The 20,471-nt window shown below is 38.3% G+C and overlaps 1 protein-coding gene across 1 annotated transcript in view; it reads right to left on the reverse strand.

Moving 5' to 3' along the window:
- SHANK2 (SH3 and multiple ankyrin repeat domains 2) overlaps positions 1-20,471 on the reverse strand; it is a gene marked incomplete at both ends in the record, with an annotated part of 273,237 nt that overhangs the window by 179,660 nt on the left and 73,106 nt on the right. The window contains 2 exons of the mRNA XM_082059244.1: positions 9,451-9,620; positions 13,963-14,272. Of these exons, the coding sequence (XP_081915370.1) occupies positions 9,451-9,620; positions 13,963-14,272 (480 nt within the window). The remainder of the gene's footprint in view (positions 1-9,450; positions 9,621-13,962; positions 14,273-20,471) is intronic.

Consider the following 20,471-nt stretch of genomic DNA (forward strand, 5'->3'; position numbering starts at 1 on the left):
GCAGCAGCTGATAAGACATCCAAATCAAGATGGGAAAAGAAATTTGCTTTGTAAGTCCATCTGCGAGCACAAGGCAAAGAGTGATTACTACAGAGAAAAAACAGTTGCACTTTAGACCATTATTACATGAATTATTAAATATTAGTGATTACTAATAGCAACAGTAAAGGAAAAATACACATAGCCCTGCCTGAAGACATAATGTCTACAAAAAAGAGGTAGAAGGAGAAATGAGGAGTTGCCAGAACGCAGCCAGCCTTCACAATTCTGGTTCAAGCCTGTCTAGAAATTACAGCTACAAACAAATAATGGTTCTTTTGGATTTACTGTCAAGGAAAAATACCATTATGGGCACCAAGAAAGGAGGGGAAAGGCTGATGGAACTGCAAGAGGCACAACCATGAGCCAAGAGGCAAATGTGGGGTAGCCAGGGATGTACAGAGACAAATTGTTGATGAGATGGAGGAGAAGCACATATGACCTAATACTCAAAATGTATAAGTTGAGATCTAGATGGTTCTGAACTACCAAAAAAATTGAAATAATCTTTTTTTATGTATCTCACCTGGTACCATTAATAAGAAAATCTGTAGGATGACCCAAAGCTATAATAATCTACGTATCTGTAAAAATTGGCAACATTTCATGTATTCCAATGTAGATCATTGAGAATTTAAAGGACAAATCAAAAAAATATAACTTATCTTTTGTACCCATGAATGCTTTTTTAGAATGAGGCCTTAATTCCTGTCTTTTCCCTCTTAAAGTAGTGCTTAAGATATACGTTATAATAGATAATTTGGTACCAGCAAGAGATTTTCTAATCAACATTTTCCTTTCTGAAGGATGTAACAAAGGATAACTTTCCTAAAATTAATAATTAAGCTTTATCATATCAAGTATTTTTTTTTCCATTTGCTTTTAGTAAAAACAAAAGATGTGGTTGCTATGGCAAGATCAGGCCAGAGTCTCTTTACACATAACGTGAATTACAAAAAGGATCTGATGTTATAAGAGTAAAATTAAGGTTCTAGTAGCATATGAATCCTGATGTGACTCTTCATACCAAAAGTATGGTTTAAAATAAGAATTATGTTCAATTATATGAATAAAACTGCAAATCCAAACTGAACAAATACCAAACAATTGAGAAAAATGAAAACATGTAAAAGCAAGTGCAGATCAGGATCTTATATTTTAATGTCTTTAAATAACTATCCTTAATATCAGTCTAATTCAAGAGAGTATATCAAGAGAGTATATTTTTCCTTCAAATGATGGTGTATTCTATTTCTAAATTCCTTGGGATGTTGAAATTTCAGTAAGGGAGTTCAGGCCATTGTCTTTATAGCTTCTATAGGATGTATCTGAAATGTCAGTAATATGCCATTTTCCTAATGAAATGCAAAGGGTTTTCATGTGAGTTTTAACTAAGCAAGATTCAGGGTCCATCTGAACTCTGGTTTTGTGTCTTGATGTAAAAACCTTGTGGGTTTGCTTCTTTAAATTAAAGTAGATTTTTATTTTTCAGTGGTTAGAGACCTAAACTCTTTTTCTCAGAAATACTTAAAATTATAATTTAGGCTTTTCTCTTGTAGAAATACCTGTTGTGTGGTGTAAATTTTCAGAGTTATTTGCCTTCACAAAGGAGAGCTTCCAAATGACAAATAATCTATGCAAGAATACCTATTTCAATGATGAAAACAATTTTGCTTAAAACAGTCCCTAAAGTGATTACAACTTAAAAATATAAGTTCCTAACCTTGAGCTGTAACGGTGACTTACTTCCTAAGTACACATATCAATGTAAGCAAAATTCAATGTTTGGTCTATTTTTGCATACAACCAGGTAAATCGAAAACGAGATTAAGAGACAAGAACTGTGCAGAGCGACAGTTCTCTGTGTCTGAAGTACAACTTGACTCAGATTTACACACAGCAGAACTGAAGGTCAGCACAAGTTACACCTTCATCTTGCTGTCTCTTAAAGAGATATATTTTTCTTAAAATCTGATTTTAGTTGCAATGTTACTCTATTTCTTTACCTACTCCACCTCACTCCTGATAGATATCGCTCCCTTCTTGTGATTAACAATGAGCAGATCTGTCTGTTCTGCCTTCTGGGCAGCCCCTTTCTGGCTTTTCAAATAATTAATCAAGAGGGACTGACATAACTTGAGATCAGTGCAACACGACGGGGAAAGAAGTCATCGTCTATCGCCCCGATGACAACAAAATTAAGGCCTCCAGCATGCAAACAAGTGACTGTGCTTCAGCTGCCATGTAGAAAATGTCCTTGTGCAGTCCACGTGTTATCTGGAGGGAAAACCTTGTGTATCCACATTTAATTATTTTGTATAATTAACCTGAGCAGTCAGATTCAACTGCAGCTCCATGGACACTTTGGCGGAGAAGCAAATTCTGCAGTTCTTTCCTATCTCAGGCTGTGGGACCTAACTGAGAAAATCAAATTAGGGAAATAACATGGACAGAAAATATTCCTGACTTTTAAAACTTACGTTGAACTTCCAGTTTTGCCTCCAAAACAAGAGTGTGATGCAACTGTGGCTTCAAGTAGTTCACCCTTCTGTAATGTGAGTGGCTCTGCTGGTGTAGCTGAAAAGCAACCGTACCTTCCTGTAATCTGGTATTTAATTGTCTGACTTCTAATATTCTAAGTGCCATTCCCTGTGCCTAGTGCAGAATCTCTATGGCCATCCACACTGCAAGCAGAAGGTAAGACTAAGGAACTTTAGGCTCCAGTTTTGGGTGCATGTCACAGCCCCAGCCACCATGGTCACAATCATTGTCAGGCTAGATCCTGACTTAAACCAGCGTTTCGTCTTTTATCACCTCTGCTTTCTCAAGAAAAAAACAGTGCAAACAAGCAATGGTCAGGAAAAGGACCTCGGCATGAGAAGATGACAGTGACTATTAACAGAGCAACCACTCACTACATCAAAATCTACAAATACAATAATCTGCACATAATCCTCTAAATCTGAGAAAATAGGGCTCAACTGAAACAGAACTGAATGAGCTGTGCTGTTCAAGGTTTGGCCCTGTATGTTGTTTTTTCTTCATTTTTTAAGTCTTTACCAACAACTTTCTATGAAGATCGTCTTTTTCCTGTTATTTGTGTGTCTCTCAAATAGTTTGGAGATAGTGAAGGAGAGAGAAAAGCAACATAACAAACAAATCTTCTGCACTGATTTGAATTTTGGACAGAAATTCAAATTGAGCATCAGAAAAACCCATCTGTTTGTAACAATGACCACCATGTCTGTTGAGAAAGGTGCAGAGAGAGTCAAGCTTGCTCTTCTTTCCCGAACTCCAGGTCAGGGGGATGCAGAGGAGAGGCATTAATCTGGGAAGAGGTCTCAAACCAACACAAATCCGGAGCCTGGACTACTGTGTTGGACCATACACCATTCATAGCTCCTCTCTGTCTTCTGGTACTCCCCATATACTGAATATTTCAGGCCAGTCACTGACTACTCAAGTAAAGTTGGTTTTAAGTAGGCAAGAGCTAAGACCATGGGGATTTGTGGATGGGTTTATGTCCAAACCACTTTCTCGCAGTCCTGACAGCAAGAGTTCTCCTGCTGGCGTGGGAGCAAGGTCTTCATTACAAAACTTTGACTATCAGTTAGAAGTATAACTCTCTCCTGCTCTTCAGATACAAGCAACTTGAAGAAATTAGTTGTGTTATTATCCATGGTGAGTCATAATTATTTATGTTCGGAATTTAAATCAAACCGATCAAGTCAGGAGACAGTAAGGAAGCAAAATAAACCAGTGAAACTGAGTAAGATTAATATTCCATTTCACATTAATTTCATCCTTCATATAAAAGAGCAGCAAAACAATACTTATGAAAACCTCTTAGGTTAAATTTTGCTGCCATACTTATTTACACAAGGTACACAATGCTCTTGAAGAAACAAAACATCATTTCAGAGGCTCTTCCCTTTCCAGTATTTTATTTACTAATCTAACTAGTGCAAGAGCCCGGGGGACCAACTTTCCTTCTGCCCGCAAGCGCTGTCTGTTGGCAATATCTTCAAGCACAGCAGGGGTTTAATAATCTTTCTTTTTCAAAATGACTTACAAGTAGATTTCGCAAGAAATGAAAATGCTAGCGATATATTTGGATTGCCCTGCTGGCTGAGATCACACTGAAATACAAGTAGTGCTGCAAGGGTCAGTGTTTCTAATGCTGAGAACCACCGACTTTCTGCCTAGAACACATGCTTGAATCACTACTACTGAATTACTACGGTTTCTGTGACCCCAAAGAATGTAGCTGAGAACAGATCTCAGTTGTGGTAAACTCTTTTCAGACTATGCCAGCACAGGAGGCATCTCAGAAGGGTCACAAAAAAGTCTGTTGGAGCATATTTGGGATACTGAAATAACTCCCTATTTTTCTAGATACTAAGCACTAGAAAATTTGCTTAATTACAGTAAGAGTTAAAGAAATCAAACATTCTTCAAAACTAGTCCTGCATTCTGTTTACCTTCTAGGTGAGAGGAGCTAGTCATATCAGGGCAGGCAACAAAAATAAGAGAGGAAAGTGAAAATTTACAGTTGGAAGCCACCCGTGGACAACCTATACTATGATCTGGGGCCTGACATTGGAAGAAATAACTAGAAATCACATGGTAAATGGAAATGTTATAAAAACACATAGAAAGACAAGAAAAACAAAACTGAGCAGGGTGAGACATCAAAAGTTCTCAAAGTGTTTCAAGCAGGAAACCATGCGGTCTTTTCTTTTCCTGGGATAATTCCTATGTATTTCAGGTATAGTTTAATACAACATAGATTCTGACAACAATTCTGATTGTTTTGTTTCTAAGTGACCCAAGATTGTCTGCACCATGTTGACGGATACCCAGATCTGTTACCTTTCCAACACCATACGCCAGCACTGATGTGAATCCAAGGTAACCTTCTCAAGGATGCACAGATACTGCTGGATTGTTTAACCTTCATGAACCAGAAAACTGCTAATTCTTTGATCACAAAGACCTTTGGAGCATTGCATTCCCTTCCTACATCTGAGATTTGTTATAAAGGAGGCCACTTGATTTGCAGTGTAAAAATTAAATTTAGCAACACAAAAGCTGATTGAAATACATCTTAAAGATACTTTATATATGTGTGTGTGTGTGGTTGGTTTGTGGCAGATTTATTGCTGTGGAATTTAGATATAAAATGAAAAAAGAAACAAAATATGTTAGTGTTTCGCTGGGGAATCAAGCTACCTCTTCTTTATTTTTTTGTGAAAACATAAGATGAGGGTTGATCTTGTATAAATAAAGATATCACATTTATTTTTACAACAGCCATGGCCCTTCTTTCATGAGTGGCAGACACACAAATGATGTCAGTATGTATGACTAACAACTAAAAATAAAGTGGATATTTTTGTACAGGCTACATAATATCCTATTAATACAAGGCCATTTTGGTTAGTTTATATTTTCTTTGGACCTTGCCCATTCACAGCTTTCTCTGAGCAGTTTCCTTGTATCATATACTGTGAACTATTGTTACTCATGCCCTTCTGGCGGTTTTAGAAAGGAAAACAAAAATCTGCCTCGTCTTCCTCCTCTGAAAGCACTTTTCATCAAGAGTTTAAGAATTCATCCCTCTCCGTGACCCTTCTAATTCTACCAAGTGAAAAAAGAAAATCCATAAAAACATTTCCCAACTAATCCCTTTCTCTAATATGTTGTTCTGGGGGTTTATCCCTGTAATAAATGCCTTGCTACATCTTTGCTGTGCTTAGTCTCACGGGGCAAACATGTGATGAACATCTCCCCAGGGTCAGACCGAATATGGATCAGAATAACAAAACACCTTTGAATCCCCAAAACCACCCCAGAAACCAGCACTTCAGCCCCAGTGTTTTATACAGAACAGCATAGCTACCAAGCTGGCAGAGGAGAGGGGCGAAGAGAAAGCTTTTGTACTTCTTCAATGTGAGGTTAAGGTGGTTCCAAAGTGAGGAAAAACTGGATTCCAAGGGGTTTAATGTTGTTTCATTTCCTCCATTCATTGCACACAGTGAGTTGCTAAACCCCAAACACGTCTGTGTAACCCCAGAAAATCCAAACTATAGGCTGAATGGATCATGGTCTCACTCAGAAGGTTTTTGAAAGACAAAAATATAGCTGGTACAGAGTGGAAAAAAAGCAGGACCTCCTTAGAGCCAGTAGTTTTGGCACATTGCACAAGAAACACTGAGGATTATAAGAGCTTGTGCTTTTGGATGATGTAGAGGATGCCTATCGGTCTCACACTGGAGTAATTTTTTTTTACTCTCTAGAAATAATTACATTTAGGCTGGAACAGGGACGCGAATCCAGGTTTAATTGAACCTCGATTTTTGTCACATATGCTAAGTTTGAATGGCTTCCTCAGAACTGTTACACAACTGAGACCTTTTTAAAGCATCACTGTCTTTTTACCTGGACTTTCCATTCTCTACGTGACCTTGTTGTGTTCATTCTGACATATTTTCTGTGACAACATTGACATTGTAATGGGAAATAGGACTTGATCTTGTTCTGGAAGTTTTTCTTTTGATTAGCAATGGGAGTCTGTCATACCACATTCCAGCCTTGTCATGCAAATAGCCTTAAACTATGCCTCAAAAGATTTCATCCTGAGTAGCAATACTGACAAACCCTATGTGCACTTTTTGTTTTTCCAAACTTTTTTTAAAAGCAGATCAACATGCATAGAAATCTCACTGGACTTTACTGCATCAAAGTTCTATAGAATGTTCTAAAACAAGTATGCCAGCAAATGCTAGACCTCTGCCAGATTTTAATTCTATGTGCAAACCATATACTTGAAGATGGAAAAATAATCCCTGCGGGGATGATTTGATGTTGGATGGGCATGTCTCCCTTCTTCTAAGAGTAATAATTAATTTACAGTCAGTTTCAGTAAACATATGTTTTCCCCGTCAACAGAGATTCAAAACTCACAGACCAGACACAATCTCATTTTCTGTTTCAGCATTTTGGCATTCACTGGTTAGTGTCCCCCACAAAAATCATTGGTCTTAAGTTTAGACCATACTATTGTAAGAAGATTTTTAAAGTGGACTAATTTCTTCTTGCATTGTTTCCCAGTTACTGCCATAATAACTTAGACCCAATGGCTCTTGAACTGTATTTTTTTTAAATATTAAACTCTTAATTGAAATTTAAATCCTTTTTTCTTGGGATATTTTTGCACATAATAGTCTCCAATTTTCATGTAAACGAACAGCCAGATAACAAACGTCTCTACAACATTCAGTATCCCAAGAAACCTGTTGCACTGTTTCCTCTTTTGCCAGGGAACACATTTTCTGTCTTGCCTTTCTCCAGAAAGTCTGGAGTCTCCATTCCAGTGACAAGAATCTATGTCGATGTTACATCTTCTACATAAACAAAAAATATCACTACATTTTTCAATTCCACAAGTCAGTCAAACACAACTGTGTACAACGTCCCCCAAGAAAAGAAGCTGGTGCTCAATCATACTCGTTCTTTATCTGTTGGCACCTCCTAGATCTCTGTAAACACAGTCAGTGTAGAAAGTTAAGTACCATTTATGATGCCCAAAATTGCATTCTTTGTAGCTACCGGCACTCTTTCCTGGTCGTATTAAATTTTCTGAGATTACAAATAAGCAAAGAGTTCTGGAGTGTACTTAAGTCTCACTTTTTAATATTTTTTTTTCTCACTATATGCAACATATTTTTCATTTTCTTTTAATTAATCAACAAGCATCTGAAGAAGTGAGAACTCCATACTCCATACAGAAGACCCCAGGCCTTCACATTTTAACCTGAGAGCCAGTAATCTGTTGTAAAAGTATGAAAAGATCACATTTGCTTTTAATTTGTTTTCCATTTTTGCATGACAGCTTTAATTTTCTCTAGATTGTACCTATTATTTTGACACCCAGAGGCTTTTATGAAGTGCTGTTCTGCATTACTTCTTTTGCACTGATTCTCATAGCCTGGATGCTTGCAAAGCTGGTTCCCAAACCGTGTAAAACTCTGTCAATTTTATATGAATTTTGGTTTTAATACTTGAATTTTATTTGATATCTGGCACTCCCAAGAAATTCCTAAGACTTCTGCTTGCCTTCTATTAATTTTACTCTAGCTTAGATAACCTCCATTAATTGGGAAATTTTATAATGTTTTATGAAGAGTTCATATGGGCTTTTCCAAAAGTTCTTGGGCACTATTTTCTTTAGACCATAATCGTTGCTTCCTACCTGATCAGGGCACAATCTCCCAGATCTGCAAAATTACGTTTTCAGCCCTATGGACATCACCAGCTCTGCTAAGTTTAACCTTCCTCCTTCATCCTTGCATTTAAAATAAATCCTGCATACGTTTTATTTTTAAGTGCGGCATTCTTCAGATTTCTGTCCTATACCTTCTGAAGGCTTGAGTCAATGAAAATTATTAAACCCACAAACACTTTAGAATCAGACACATCCAAAAATAAAAACACAAAAATGCCTTCTAATGGCTCCCCATTTTTTTTCCAACTCCTGTTTGCAGGCTTAAGGGAGGAGATACTTGAAGTTTTACTTTGCAAGATAAGTAAGTAGTTTCAGTTGCAAGGAAATTTTCAGCTGCTTAACACGTCTATTTAGGACACTGAATTCATTCCCTTTTATTTGATTTCCACAACTGGTATTTGGTTTGTATGGACTGAGCAGAAAGTTTCCTTTCTTTCATGACCAGTTTTACCTGGATGAGCAAAACAGCAGCTGAAACAGCGTAACAACGTTCCCTTTGGAAGGTCAATCCTGTAAAACACACCACCCGCTTTCTCAGCTGTACCTGGGTGTACTTACGTCTTCAAAATAATAACGCAAAGTTCAGCTTTGATTTTAACATATTCTTAGTTGGGAAGTGCATCAGTGGACAGAAATTATACATGCATTGCCACAATTCTTCCCAAAAATGTTTACAGTAGGTTCTAGCTACTTATCCTCAGTCTCATGAGGGGATTTTTTTTCCACTTAACCAATAAATGGTTCCTTGCGGAAAGGGCTTGAAAGAGATTTGACCTTACCCCTGTTTCCTTCCTGAGTTGCTTAGATAGTTGACATGTTTACAACCTTTTAAAACCCTGGAGTTTTCTTTCTATAATGGCCACAGAAGCAAATTACATGCTTGGTGTGAAAGACAACGCTGCTATTACTGCTCATATTTGTGAATTTTGGCAGCACTTTGAAGTCACGATTAAAATAGTAGCTGAATATGTATTGGTTACAAAACAGAAGTCGGAGCAAAATGCCCTGGAAAGAAAGAAAGAAAGGCATAAAAGCCTTTTTTCCCCTAAAATAGAAGAGAATTTTAAAATAAAATTTCCATTTAGCGGAGGAAAATGTTTATTCAAAATTAGTTATATACTCACCTTTGACTCTATCTCCTTTGTGCAGATGAATTTCCCCTTCTCCTTGAGGTTGATATGGCTTTACGACAATAAAAAGTCTCCCAGGTACAGCGCTGTAAAGCTTGCGTTTTGGACCCTGATAATCCAAGGCAGCCAGAGTATCCTTGTTGGCACCAGGACTGTAAACGGCACTGGAAATTGAAATTAAAAAATATTAACTGGGTATTTAAAATGGGCAAAGTTAATAGTTTACCATAAAAATAGCAGGATTAAATTAAGCAATGAATAACAATTGTCTCCCAGTAAGACATAACTCTGCAGAAAAAATACAGGTTTTTTCATCCTAAACACATGCTTTTCATGATTGAAATATTTCAATATGAAACATGATCAGTATTCATCTGACCATGATGGCCTAGAAATGAAAATACATAACTCCAAAGTTTTTAGTTTTTCTGCAAATTAAGCTTGTGCATTCGCAGACCCTGATGAAGTTTAAAATTTATATACAAATCGTACATTAAAAACAATTTGTCAGAAAGACTTTAAAATGTCAGTATTTACAATTATTGTTGGCAATGGATATCTTCGTAATTTTGTAATGTTGACTGAACAATCAAGACAACTGAATTATTAACTGAATGGATGGAATAATCAAGTTACTTCATCACTCCAAGGCCTGGAGCTAAACTTGAGATCTGCACAAAGCTTGGTTCTTCTGACTATTATATTATCCAAAATATCTTTTCTTATTGTTGGCTATCAGTAGTTCTCCCAATGACTTCAGCATGGTGTGCCCAGATAAGCCATAGGTCATCGAACAACACAAAATCTACTTATGGTATATAATGAAGAAATTATTGAAAGCCAGAGAACAATGCATAAGATGACTTATACACCCCTGGAAAAATAGGTGAACTGTCAAAAATACAAGGCAAGAAAGAGGCAAATATTAAAAGAAGGTGGGAAACCTACAGGAGATATTGTAACGAACTTGCAATACACTACCATTCAACTTTAAAAAAATCATAAAAATTTGAGACTCAACACAGAAAGTATAGGAACAGAAAGTGCTCATGAGAAAGAAGAATATTCAAAAGATTTATGAGGAAAGATAGAGTACCAAAGGAAGAAGAATGATTTAATGGTTGTCAAGTATTGCAACACTCTGCTTACTTTCTTGTAAGGAGAAAGAAAAGCTCTCAAACTTCCGCAAGCAAAATGAAATACAAGGGCTGGAGTTTACTGTTTCTTAGAACTTTTTGTTTTAACCAATCTCTGACCAAAACAGAAGTCAGTAACACTCTCATTATAAATAAAGAAGAAGTTATCTGGATAGAAAAACAAACACAGTGTATCTTTCGCATCACAAATGCTTCCATTTTCCTGCAGTAACTTCTTTACCATTTGGAATAGTTCTTCTATTACAGGTGGTAATAAAGATAAGCTGTACTTAAGGGTTTAAAAGCGAGCTCTGGTTGCAAGTCTGTGATGGAGTCTGCACCAGAAACCTCAGCCAACTCTCACAGTTGTTGAAAAGAAGACAGGAAAAGATGACATGTGTGTTTCAGTTCTTTTGCTCCATTCCTTTTTCCTCATAAGTGAAGAAACAGTCATCACCATAAAAAAATCCAGATCTATAAACTGATGCTATACACCCCATTTCCACTTGTATCAAGCTGTATCTTCTGCCTCTCCTGGTAGCAGCTACTCACAGTGTTACATCTCAGCATCTTAACTCCTATGACAGAAGATTCATTCATTTTCTCTCTTACTGAAAGAGGAGAGGGAAATGGCACATTGATCCTTCGTACTGAATGCATCATTTCTCACCAGACAAGCTTAATAATAGAAATCAGGGCTGCAACATCGTATAGATGACTTCTTCAAAAAAGATCTTTTCTGTCCGCCCTCGTCCCCAGCTTGGACTCCCAGCCCAGCAAAACCCATGTCACAAAGGAGCAGGAGAAGGATGTGGAGAATTCAGAAGACGTGTAGATGTGTTTCACCCAGAAGAAGGTGGCCATCCGTGATCCAGCTCCTATTCCGCTCACAGTTTCCCCTCACCCAAAAGCAGTTTGGTATGAAAAGCAGCAGCCTCATAAAATGACGAACACCTGAGCCACACCAGCTGTAAAAATCACACAAACCCCTTCCAGCATCGCTTTCCATCCCTCTCCTTTCCACAACACAGACCCCACAAACCTCATTAACCCTTTGTCATACTCTGACCTTCTCCACTAATTAACCTACCCCTTCTGGCTGCTTCTGCTCCAGGACCCAATCTACTGCTATGTCAAAAAGGGCTTTTTCATCTAAAGGGAACAACAGCTTTGCAGTGAATGTATTATTTGCAAATAATAAGCAGAGACAGCAACAATTCCCACATTTAGCTGACAGTAAGTAGGTGGCCACACAGTTAAACAAAATCTGTGAGGAAAGTGTCACGTAAGGTGCCATTCATGACTGCAAAATGGGCCTGTGGCAAGAAAAGGCATTGCTCACAGGAAAAAATAATATATATATAAACCTTTTAGTTGTCTTTAAATTTAGAGAGCCTCCAGCTCTCTTCTCAGTACTTGGACGTACTCTGGACACCCCTGAAACAAGTCTTGATAGTATGTAGGAAACTCTGCATCTGGGTGGCAGGTTAAGTGGCTGTGATACTGATGCACTAAGAGGGAGACCACAATTACATTTCCACAAAATTTCAGGCATTAAATTGGTTGCCACTATCAGTTGTGCTAGTTTTCCAAATCACATGCTCTCAGAAAGGGAAGAGGAAAGTGGCTGAACAAACTCAAAGCAAACAAATGTTTCCTTATTCAAAAACATTTTGTAATTGTTCCCTCCTCAAAGGATTATTTATACTTGAAGAGTTTGGAAGTGGATTATCCCCGGAATAATGATGAAAAAGCACTTTTCATCACTTCCAGCTAAGATAACCATTGACTCTAAGGTTAAACCTCTCACTCTGGTGGCATCAGTGGTATCCAGTGCAATATGAGGACACTCATTCTCTGAAAAGCACCTCACATCCACCTCCTCACCTAAGTGAAGCCTCATTACAGAAAACATGTTTTCAAGCTGAGACAAGTCCCTGGGAGGAAGTGTCACCCAAATTATAATCAAATCAGCTTTTGCCAATCTTGTAACCTACAACAATGTTAAGATGAATTTGCTCTACTGCATGAAACCACTGGCATAAGAAATGTACATCCTGATCCTTCCACTACATTTCAGACGTTATTTTATTTTTACACTGCACCGTATTTCCGCTCTCCAGCATTATTGTTGCTATCACAAATAGAGCTTGTCGGTTTGGGTGCCTACAGCCAAGGAGAGAAGGATGTGCAAGGTAATAGGTGACAGCTTCAACTACGTGAGGTTTTGTTTTACTGGCTTGAAAACTCGAGTAAAGATCCATTACACCTACAAATGACAAAGAGAAACCAACAGCTGCATTTCCTAACAACACTCATGTCCTTTTCTACTCTGAACAGTGGCTAGTTTTTGATATTAGCAAACAGGACAAACAAAGCCTGACATTTTAAATGACCATGGAATTAAATAGCTTTGGCCAAAACATTCAAGCTCTAATTCTGTCCATCAGTACTCAGCTCTGTCTCCCTTCATTATTGCAGCTCTGAGCTTTAAGCCCTTGTCCTGGTGCAGCTCCATTGCCTGCACACTTGACAGATGTAGTTTCCAAGTCCTCCTCAAAGTGAAGCTGTAATTGTCTGTTCATAAAGCTGAAGCCCCCATTTGTGATCAAAACCTAGACACAATGCCCTGTTTTATTATATTACTTACAATAGCTACATCACTCTAATTAGTCAGGATTTACTCTCCAGTGGGACATAGCTGCAGGGTATTTGCAGAGAGTGCCTGCTAGATCACATTTGTAATTCACGAGAAAAGAAAAAGCAGCAAAGTCATGGGGTATGCAAAACCCTGCAGCAAGGATAACCATGAGAAGCCCATGACATGAATCATTGTCATCTCAAGAAGCCCACTTTGCTCTTATCCAGGCTCCTACACAGCCCCACTTATTCCCTCTATTTTACTCTTTGTTCAGCACACATCTACAGGTAAGAGAACTTAAACAGTCTGTGCTTCATCACCCATGAGCAGCCCCAACATAGGTTTCAGACAGCACCAATAGTTTCATGAAGGGGCCAAGTATCTCAGAAACATTTTACCTTGCTGTTAAATGCAGTCGTTATCTCGACTACTGAAAGATCTTGAGCACTAGGCACTAGCACCTTGATTTGGAGGTGCAAATTCAGTGCTAAGTCACTGCCGAGCTTTGCTGAACTTTAAAGTCTGCCTGGCTGCTGGAGCTCTGTGAGCAAACAGCTGCCTTTGACTGGAGCTTCCAATTAAAATAGTCACACTTGGACTCATCCCACTGTGCTGAGATTTTATTACCTGTATATTAGATAAAGTGGGCACACAAAGAGTATAAAAGAACATGGCAGCCCAGCATGATAACATTGGGAGGATCTCATGTGCAAATAATCAAAAAGTCACCTGATGTGCCTGTGCTGCTGCCTTTTGGCATCCTCTCCCAGCCTGTTGAGGGATGGCGACCGGCTCCGGGAGGATGGAGTGTAACTCCCCACAGTTTTTACAGTTCCATTAGGATTATTCTGCATCTGTTGAAGTAGATGAGGTGAAAGGCTGCGGTGTGAAGAAGCAGAGGAGGAGGCTGACCACTCGGGGAGGTTGTTGATGTTCAGATTGTTGTCACTGTTGGAGCGAAGCAAGATCCGAGGTGCTGCCAAGGTGCTCGGGGGTCTCCGCCTTCTGTTTGAATAGGTGGGAGCCTCTCTGAAGGGCACTGTGTAAAGAAAGACATCCAGGGTAATCTCAGATGATTTCACCATTTATATGTGTTTACCACCCCATAAAAAGATTTAGCAACATATGGCATTGTTTATTCTGCAGAGACAAAAACTCTACCTTGCCTGCATAGCTAATCGCATTTGTTATCTTTAAAACAAGACTAAAAGGGAAAACAACTGGGCAACAGTAACCTGTTTACTGGCTTTAATAAATAGTAAGGCAACACCAGAGGCATGAGTCTGCTGAACAGTCTGAACTATGGGCTAGGAAATGGGAAACATCTCATTATTGCCAAGTTTGAGTCTCAAAAAGTTCCTATTCACACTATGTTGTTGTATTTGATGAAATACACGTAACAGGGCTGGCTGGGAGAATGTTTGATGCGTGAACTTCTAACTTCTTTCTCCCACTGGCACCCAAACTGGGCGAATTTTGTTCCATCACAAGTTCAGGTCTAACCTGAAATCAGAAGTGTTAACAGTCACCTTATCCCCATCTTCCAGGTTAAAAATTGAGGACATAGATTTTTCTCTTGGCAGAACTCTATTACACTGCTGTAGTCCCCAGGTATTCCTCTCTTTCTAATCTAGGCATTTCCACCACATCTATTACTATGGTATATAGAACATATTACCCGAGGGTAATACACTCGCTCCATCACGTGCCTTGTCCCCAGGAGAACAAGCCTGTATTCAAAGGCTGCAGTATACCACTTAATGAAATAGTCATAACAGAAAACAAAAGCAAGGGCAATAAAAACATAATACAAACCACAGGGCCCATGATTTTGTCAGTGTTATAGCCACAGCACTGCGGTCACATGAGATTTTGTACCAGCAGATGCTACATTTTCCACATCTCCTTTTCTCAATGTAGTAGGTCAGTTAGATCCAAGTGGAACTAAAAAGGCAAATTTCCTAATAAAAGGCACCCAGCTCTCACTAGATGTGATGGCGTTTCCTACCCATATTTTAAGGCAATAAAGGATCTGACTCTGAAAACCCATGTTTGCCTCCCTCCCCGTTCATGCAACTATTCTCGTTAATTTATTTCAGTGGAACTCGTGGGGTCACAGGATTCAATCCAGGGTGCACATATTTACATCTGAAAACTTGGAGTAGTGCAACTAACAAAAGGCAGACAGGCATTATTCTGAGGATTTTATCAAGCTGTTGTAATTTTCAAAAAATCATATTGTAATTGGGAAAGAAGCCCCACTAAATATCATCCTACATATTTAAAGTGCCAGTAAGTGCCATTTATAAAGTGCCAGAAATGTCTACGCATTCAATATCCTTCAAAAACACACAAAAACCAGAATAAGAATGTCTGTCATACTGTACAAGTAAATACATTCACAAAAATATGAATAAACATAGGAATCAATCTGTCTTGCCTTGAAATACAGCCTTTAATTGAGAGAACACAGCAAAATTTAAGGTTTCAGAGCAAAACTGAAAGAATATTTATAACATAAAGATGGAACTGCAAGCAAAAGAATGGTTTATGTAATTTTCACCAGAATCAGTTTATGATTAACTGTGACCGAATGTTTTACAAACACAAGCTCTATATTCCAATGAGCTGAAACTTTCATTGGTAAATAGCTCAGCAACATCAGAACAACCAAACAAGAGAACAATGTGCACAGAGAGAAAAGGCTTTAAATTAATTTCCATAGTATTTCATTTGAAACAAGGTAGAAATAAGGGAAGTAATCTTTAAAAGCTATGAAAGGGGATAAAGCTTAGAGGTAGAATATTTATGCTATAAACTAATTTTCAGAATATTCCTACTTTTTCTCAGCTTTCAAAGCAGCACAGTATGTCGCTGAAAGCACCTTGGTGCTTCAAATGTGAAAGCCCCGGTTAGTACTAACTACAAGAAAACTCACAGCACTTTTAATCAAAATTGACATATACCGATCCTCCAGATTGATGTATATATATGACACAGACATGCCATTTGTGCATTCCTGTATTTTTGACATTTGGAATACAGCTCTAGAAATCATTTAATTGAAGGCAGTGATCTTTCCCAGGTATGATAAAGCAGAATAGCTACTGTAGTAATTTGAGTAAAGGAGAAAGCACACAAAACTGAACATAGGGAATATTTTGTGCATACAGGTTTGCTACCTAAAGGTCTAATGCTGTTCCCTTTGGGTCACCAAACTTTGTCTTGGACTTCAGTAGAAATTAGATGTGACCCTTAGATTTTAATTTTTCATGATGTTAAACAGGTGAGGCTCTAAACCCACCAGCCAGAGAGTGATCAGTCTAAAGATTGCCAACATTTTGGGGACGTTCGCTGCAACTTTTGAGAGGCTGGTGGCAGTGGGAGGGAGCACGAGGGGCACAGTGACAGGACGGATGGAGAATCGCTGAGCATGTTTATAGCGACAGACTTTAGAAAACACAAAACCGGTGCATTCAGTCCTTCAGAAAAACAGGGTATGTTCTGTATGTAAACACACTCTCCAGGTACCAGACTAAATGAATTCTTTTTCCCTTGCATACCGTAGGATTTTACACAATCATTTAGGAGTTAGATTTGCTTTGCTATTACTGTTCTGTTCTTAAGGAGACAACTACAAGCAAAATTAGCCTTTGCTACAGAAAATAAACGGGAAAGGGGACAACTAATTACACCCATTGACGGGTGTCTAACACAAATCTTCTATAGAAAGAGTTAAAAATAAGCATTTCCGTGCCTAAAGTGATTAATATTCCACCCAACTGTTTCTTTTCCCCAGCAATCTGCAAACTGTAAGTGGGTGGATATTTTTTTAGCTGCTTCTTACAGGCATTATTTATATTATTTTCACAATTAAGAAAATCACAACACACTACAGCAGAAATTGATGAAGTGCATATGTCCATGCTTTAGCCCCTGTTGGACACTGTTTTTCCGCAATATTTCCCCATGTTCAGAACTGTAAGTATAACTGCTGCAAAACTTGTTTGGGAAAAACACTTGATATAATATGACATGAAAATGCCTGAACTAATTTCATGCCCCTAAAGTTTAAAATTATCATCCCTAAAAGCATATCTGATAGTACCAATTAATCCTTCCTCCAGCTCTCAGGATTCTATTCCTGGCATTCCATACATTTGAAGGGGCAATTCAGCACCATTCACTGCCAGAATCCACGAGGAAATTCCTCTCATGTCTTTAAATGCATTTCTTAGGGAAGAAAAACATTTTTACAACTCCTTGACTCTTCAGAGAAAAAATTCAAATTATTAAAGTCACATCCAGTCTTAACAATCAGTTGTCTAAATGGACTGTTTAACATAAAATAATTAAAAAAAAAATAAACTGCAGGAATTGATTAATGATAGAGTCACTAAGCCGATCATATTAAATGTACACAAGAAAACACCGGTCTGAAACATCAAAGTGTTCTGCTTTCATCGCTTACCTTCTTTCTTTGTGAAGGCATTTAACAAAGACTTCATTTTCCCTTTTTACTTTAGCAGCAATCCCCTCATTATATAACCTTTGCTGAGAAGAAAGAGGCAACGCAAAAATATAATAAAATAAAATTTAAAAAAAAAATAAGAAAGCTACCCAATTTCTATGTGTTCAGGCTGGCTGCACCCTGACATAAGCAGCAGGTTTCTGGGCACTGTGTAATTGCGAGCATCGCTGGGCACGCAGCACCCGGCGTTCTGGTGACAAAGCCCACCCCACATTCTGTCTGTCAGCTGGGAGCCAACTGTGCGGAGACTGGAGCTGCTCACACACACACAAAAAAAAAGATGGGAAAAAAACCTCTTGCTATCTTTCAGAGGATTAGTCATGTGAATAGCATCGCCACAGCCCCGCAGACCACGCTCCCGCCACCGCCAGCGCCGCGGCTGTGCGGGAGCAAACGCCGGGTGAGGGAGGTGCGGGCGGCTGGGGGTGCGAGAGGGGCAAAAAGTCACATTGAATGAGAATTCGGGGGGAGCCAGGCGTGAGAAGGTGCTGCGCTTCCAGGCTGCAGCTGGGGAGAGGAGAACGCTGGCAGAGATGGGAGCTGCTGGAGGAGGGCAGGCAGCTCCAAAACTTGCACAGCTGCCTCTCAGTGAGCAGAGGGGTTTGCTGCTTATTTGCTTTTTGCTACTTGCTTTTTGTTGTTTATGTGCTTTTTGTTCTTTATTTGCTCTTTGCTACTTGCTTTCTGTTCTTTATTTGCTTTTTGCTACTTGCTTTCTGTTGTTTATTTGCTTTTTGCTACTTGCTTTCTGTTGTTTATTTGCTTTTTTGCTACTTGCTTTTCATTACCTATTTGATTTTTGCTATTTTTGTTTTGTTTGGGCTAATATTTATTTATTTATTTCACATTTATTTATTTATTTGGGCTATTATTTATTATTTATTTCACAGAATCCCAGAATGTCAGGGGTTGGAAGGGACCTGGAAAGCTCATCCAGTGCAATCCCCCCATGGAGCAGGAACACCCAGATGAGGTTCCACAGGAAGGTGTCCAGGCGGGTTGGAATGTCTGCACAGAAGGAGACTCCACAACCCCCCTGGGCAGCCTGGGCCAGTTCTTAATGCTACTTGCTTTTTGCTACTTATTTCCTTGCTCACTGCAATGCTCCAAAGAGCCAATTTGAGAAAAAGTACAAATCACACCAAACTTCACACAATGACTGTGTTAAGAAAGGAGATAAAACTGCCACTAAACAGAATATCTTAACATGACCTATATTCCGGTCTGAAACAGATGAGATACAAGCACAATTGTTTTTCACTCCCCTTCCATTGCACTGGAATAAAACAGATTATTATTAATTATTTTTTTTGCACAGAGTAAAAATATGAAAATTTGACCAAGCTGGTTCACTAAATTCACTGCAGATGCCAGAAAATAAATAATTGTAGTTTTAAAATCACCAATTCTGAAGGAAAAAAGTATTCTATAGATAGCTATGCCAGCCTGTGCAAACATGCTCCCAGAGGAAGAGCAAATTACTGAAATGGGCAGATAGGAAGCAGGGGGGAGGTGCTAAAAATCACACACATTTTAAGCACAACAAGTTAAATGTAAGATATAAAGATTCCAAAGAACAGTAAAGTCACTGTATATTTTTTAAAAAGTCCTCGAATAGTATAAACTGTATAAGAGTTAATAAACATTATTCCATTTCAGACATCTCTGCTGATCATTAATGCATCTATTTTGAAAAATAGGTCTTATTCTTACTGAGAAAACTGCTTCATGAAAGAAAATAAATGACTAAAATATATTTAACCTCTCTATGCATAATGATCTCATATTTAGCATAATGCTGAAAAGAATTACTAAGCACAAATAAATTGAATAGTTTAAACTTAACATTCCAGTGTTTAAATAGTTAGTAAATTATAATGAAAGGAATATTGCTCTAAATTAATATAATTTTATGCTTTGATTCAACATATTTTTAAAAGCAAGTATTCATAGCAGAGCAAATGTCAGACACAGCAAACGTACATCATTAAATGTCTTTCTTTGACAGGAAGGATTTTCTTATACTTTGAAAAGATGCAAAGCTTCCTGAAGAATAACTTTGAACTGTTATTCACTAACTTATAAGTATGTGCATTAATTAGCTCCCCAGAATAATCAATATCATTTCCAGAACAAGAGCTGCCACGCCAGAACAACCCTGCCGTTAACTTGAATTTAAGCTTCTGTGCGTTCCTCTTTCTAACATCTTAATTCAGTCCCCCGATTACATTTGGTGCTACAAATGGGAAAGGAACAAGAGGTATTAATAATATTTTATATTTCCATAGTGCTTTTCTAACTACAGTTAGTATTCGAGAGCTGGTGAATTCTGCATGAAAACCTCAGAATCTGGTAATGCTCCTGTTTCAAATGGAGACGAACACAAGTGAGTATTATGAGGATAGTTCCCAAAATGCCCGGGAAATAGGCTAAAATCTTAATTTTTGCTTACTGATGGGGCTGAGATCAACCTTTGTAAAAAGTTAGCAAGTGTTTGCTGGTGATCTTTACTTTTAGCAGCCCCACAATAACGTGAGGGCTGTTGTGCTTCCTTATCCAGGCATCACTGTAACACCCATGGGCACAGGATTCCTAGGAAGAGCATCTTGGACTAGATGATCTTTCGAGGTCCCTTCCAATCCCTAACATTCTGTGATTCTGTGATTCTCCATTTTACACACCGTAGGGCAATATTGATAATACAGAA

The sequence above is a fragment of the Streptopelia decaocto genome (assembly GCF_964273445.1).
Source record: "Streptopelia decaocto genome assembly, chromosome: 7".
Lineage (NCBI taxonomy): Eukaryota > Metazoa > Chordata > Aves > Columbiformes > Columbidae > Streptopelia > Streptopelia decaocto.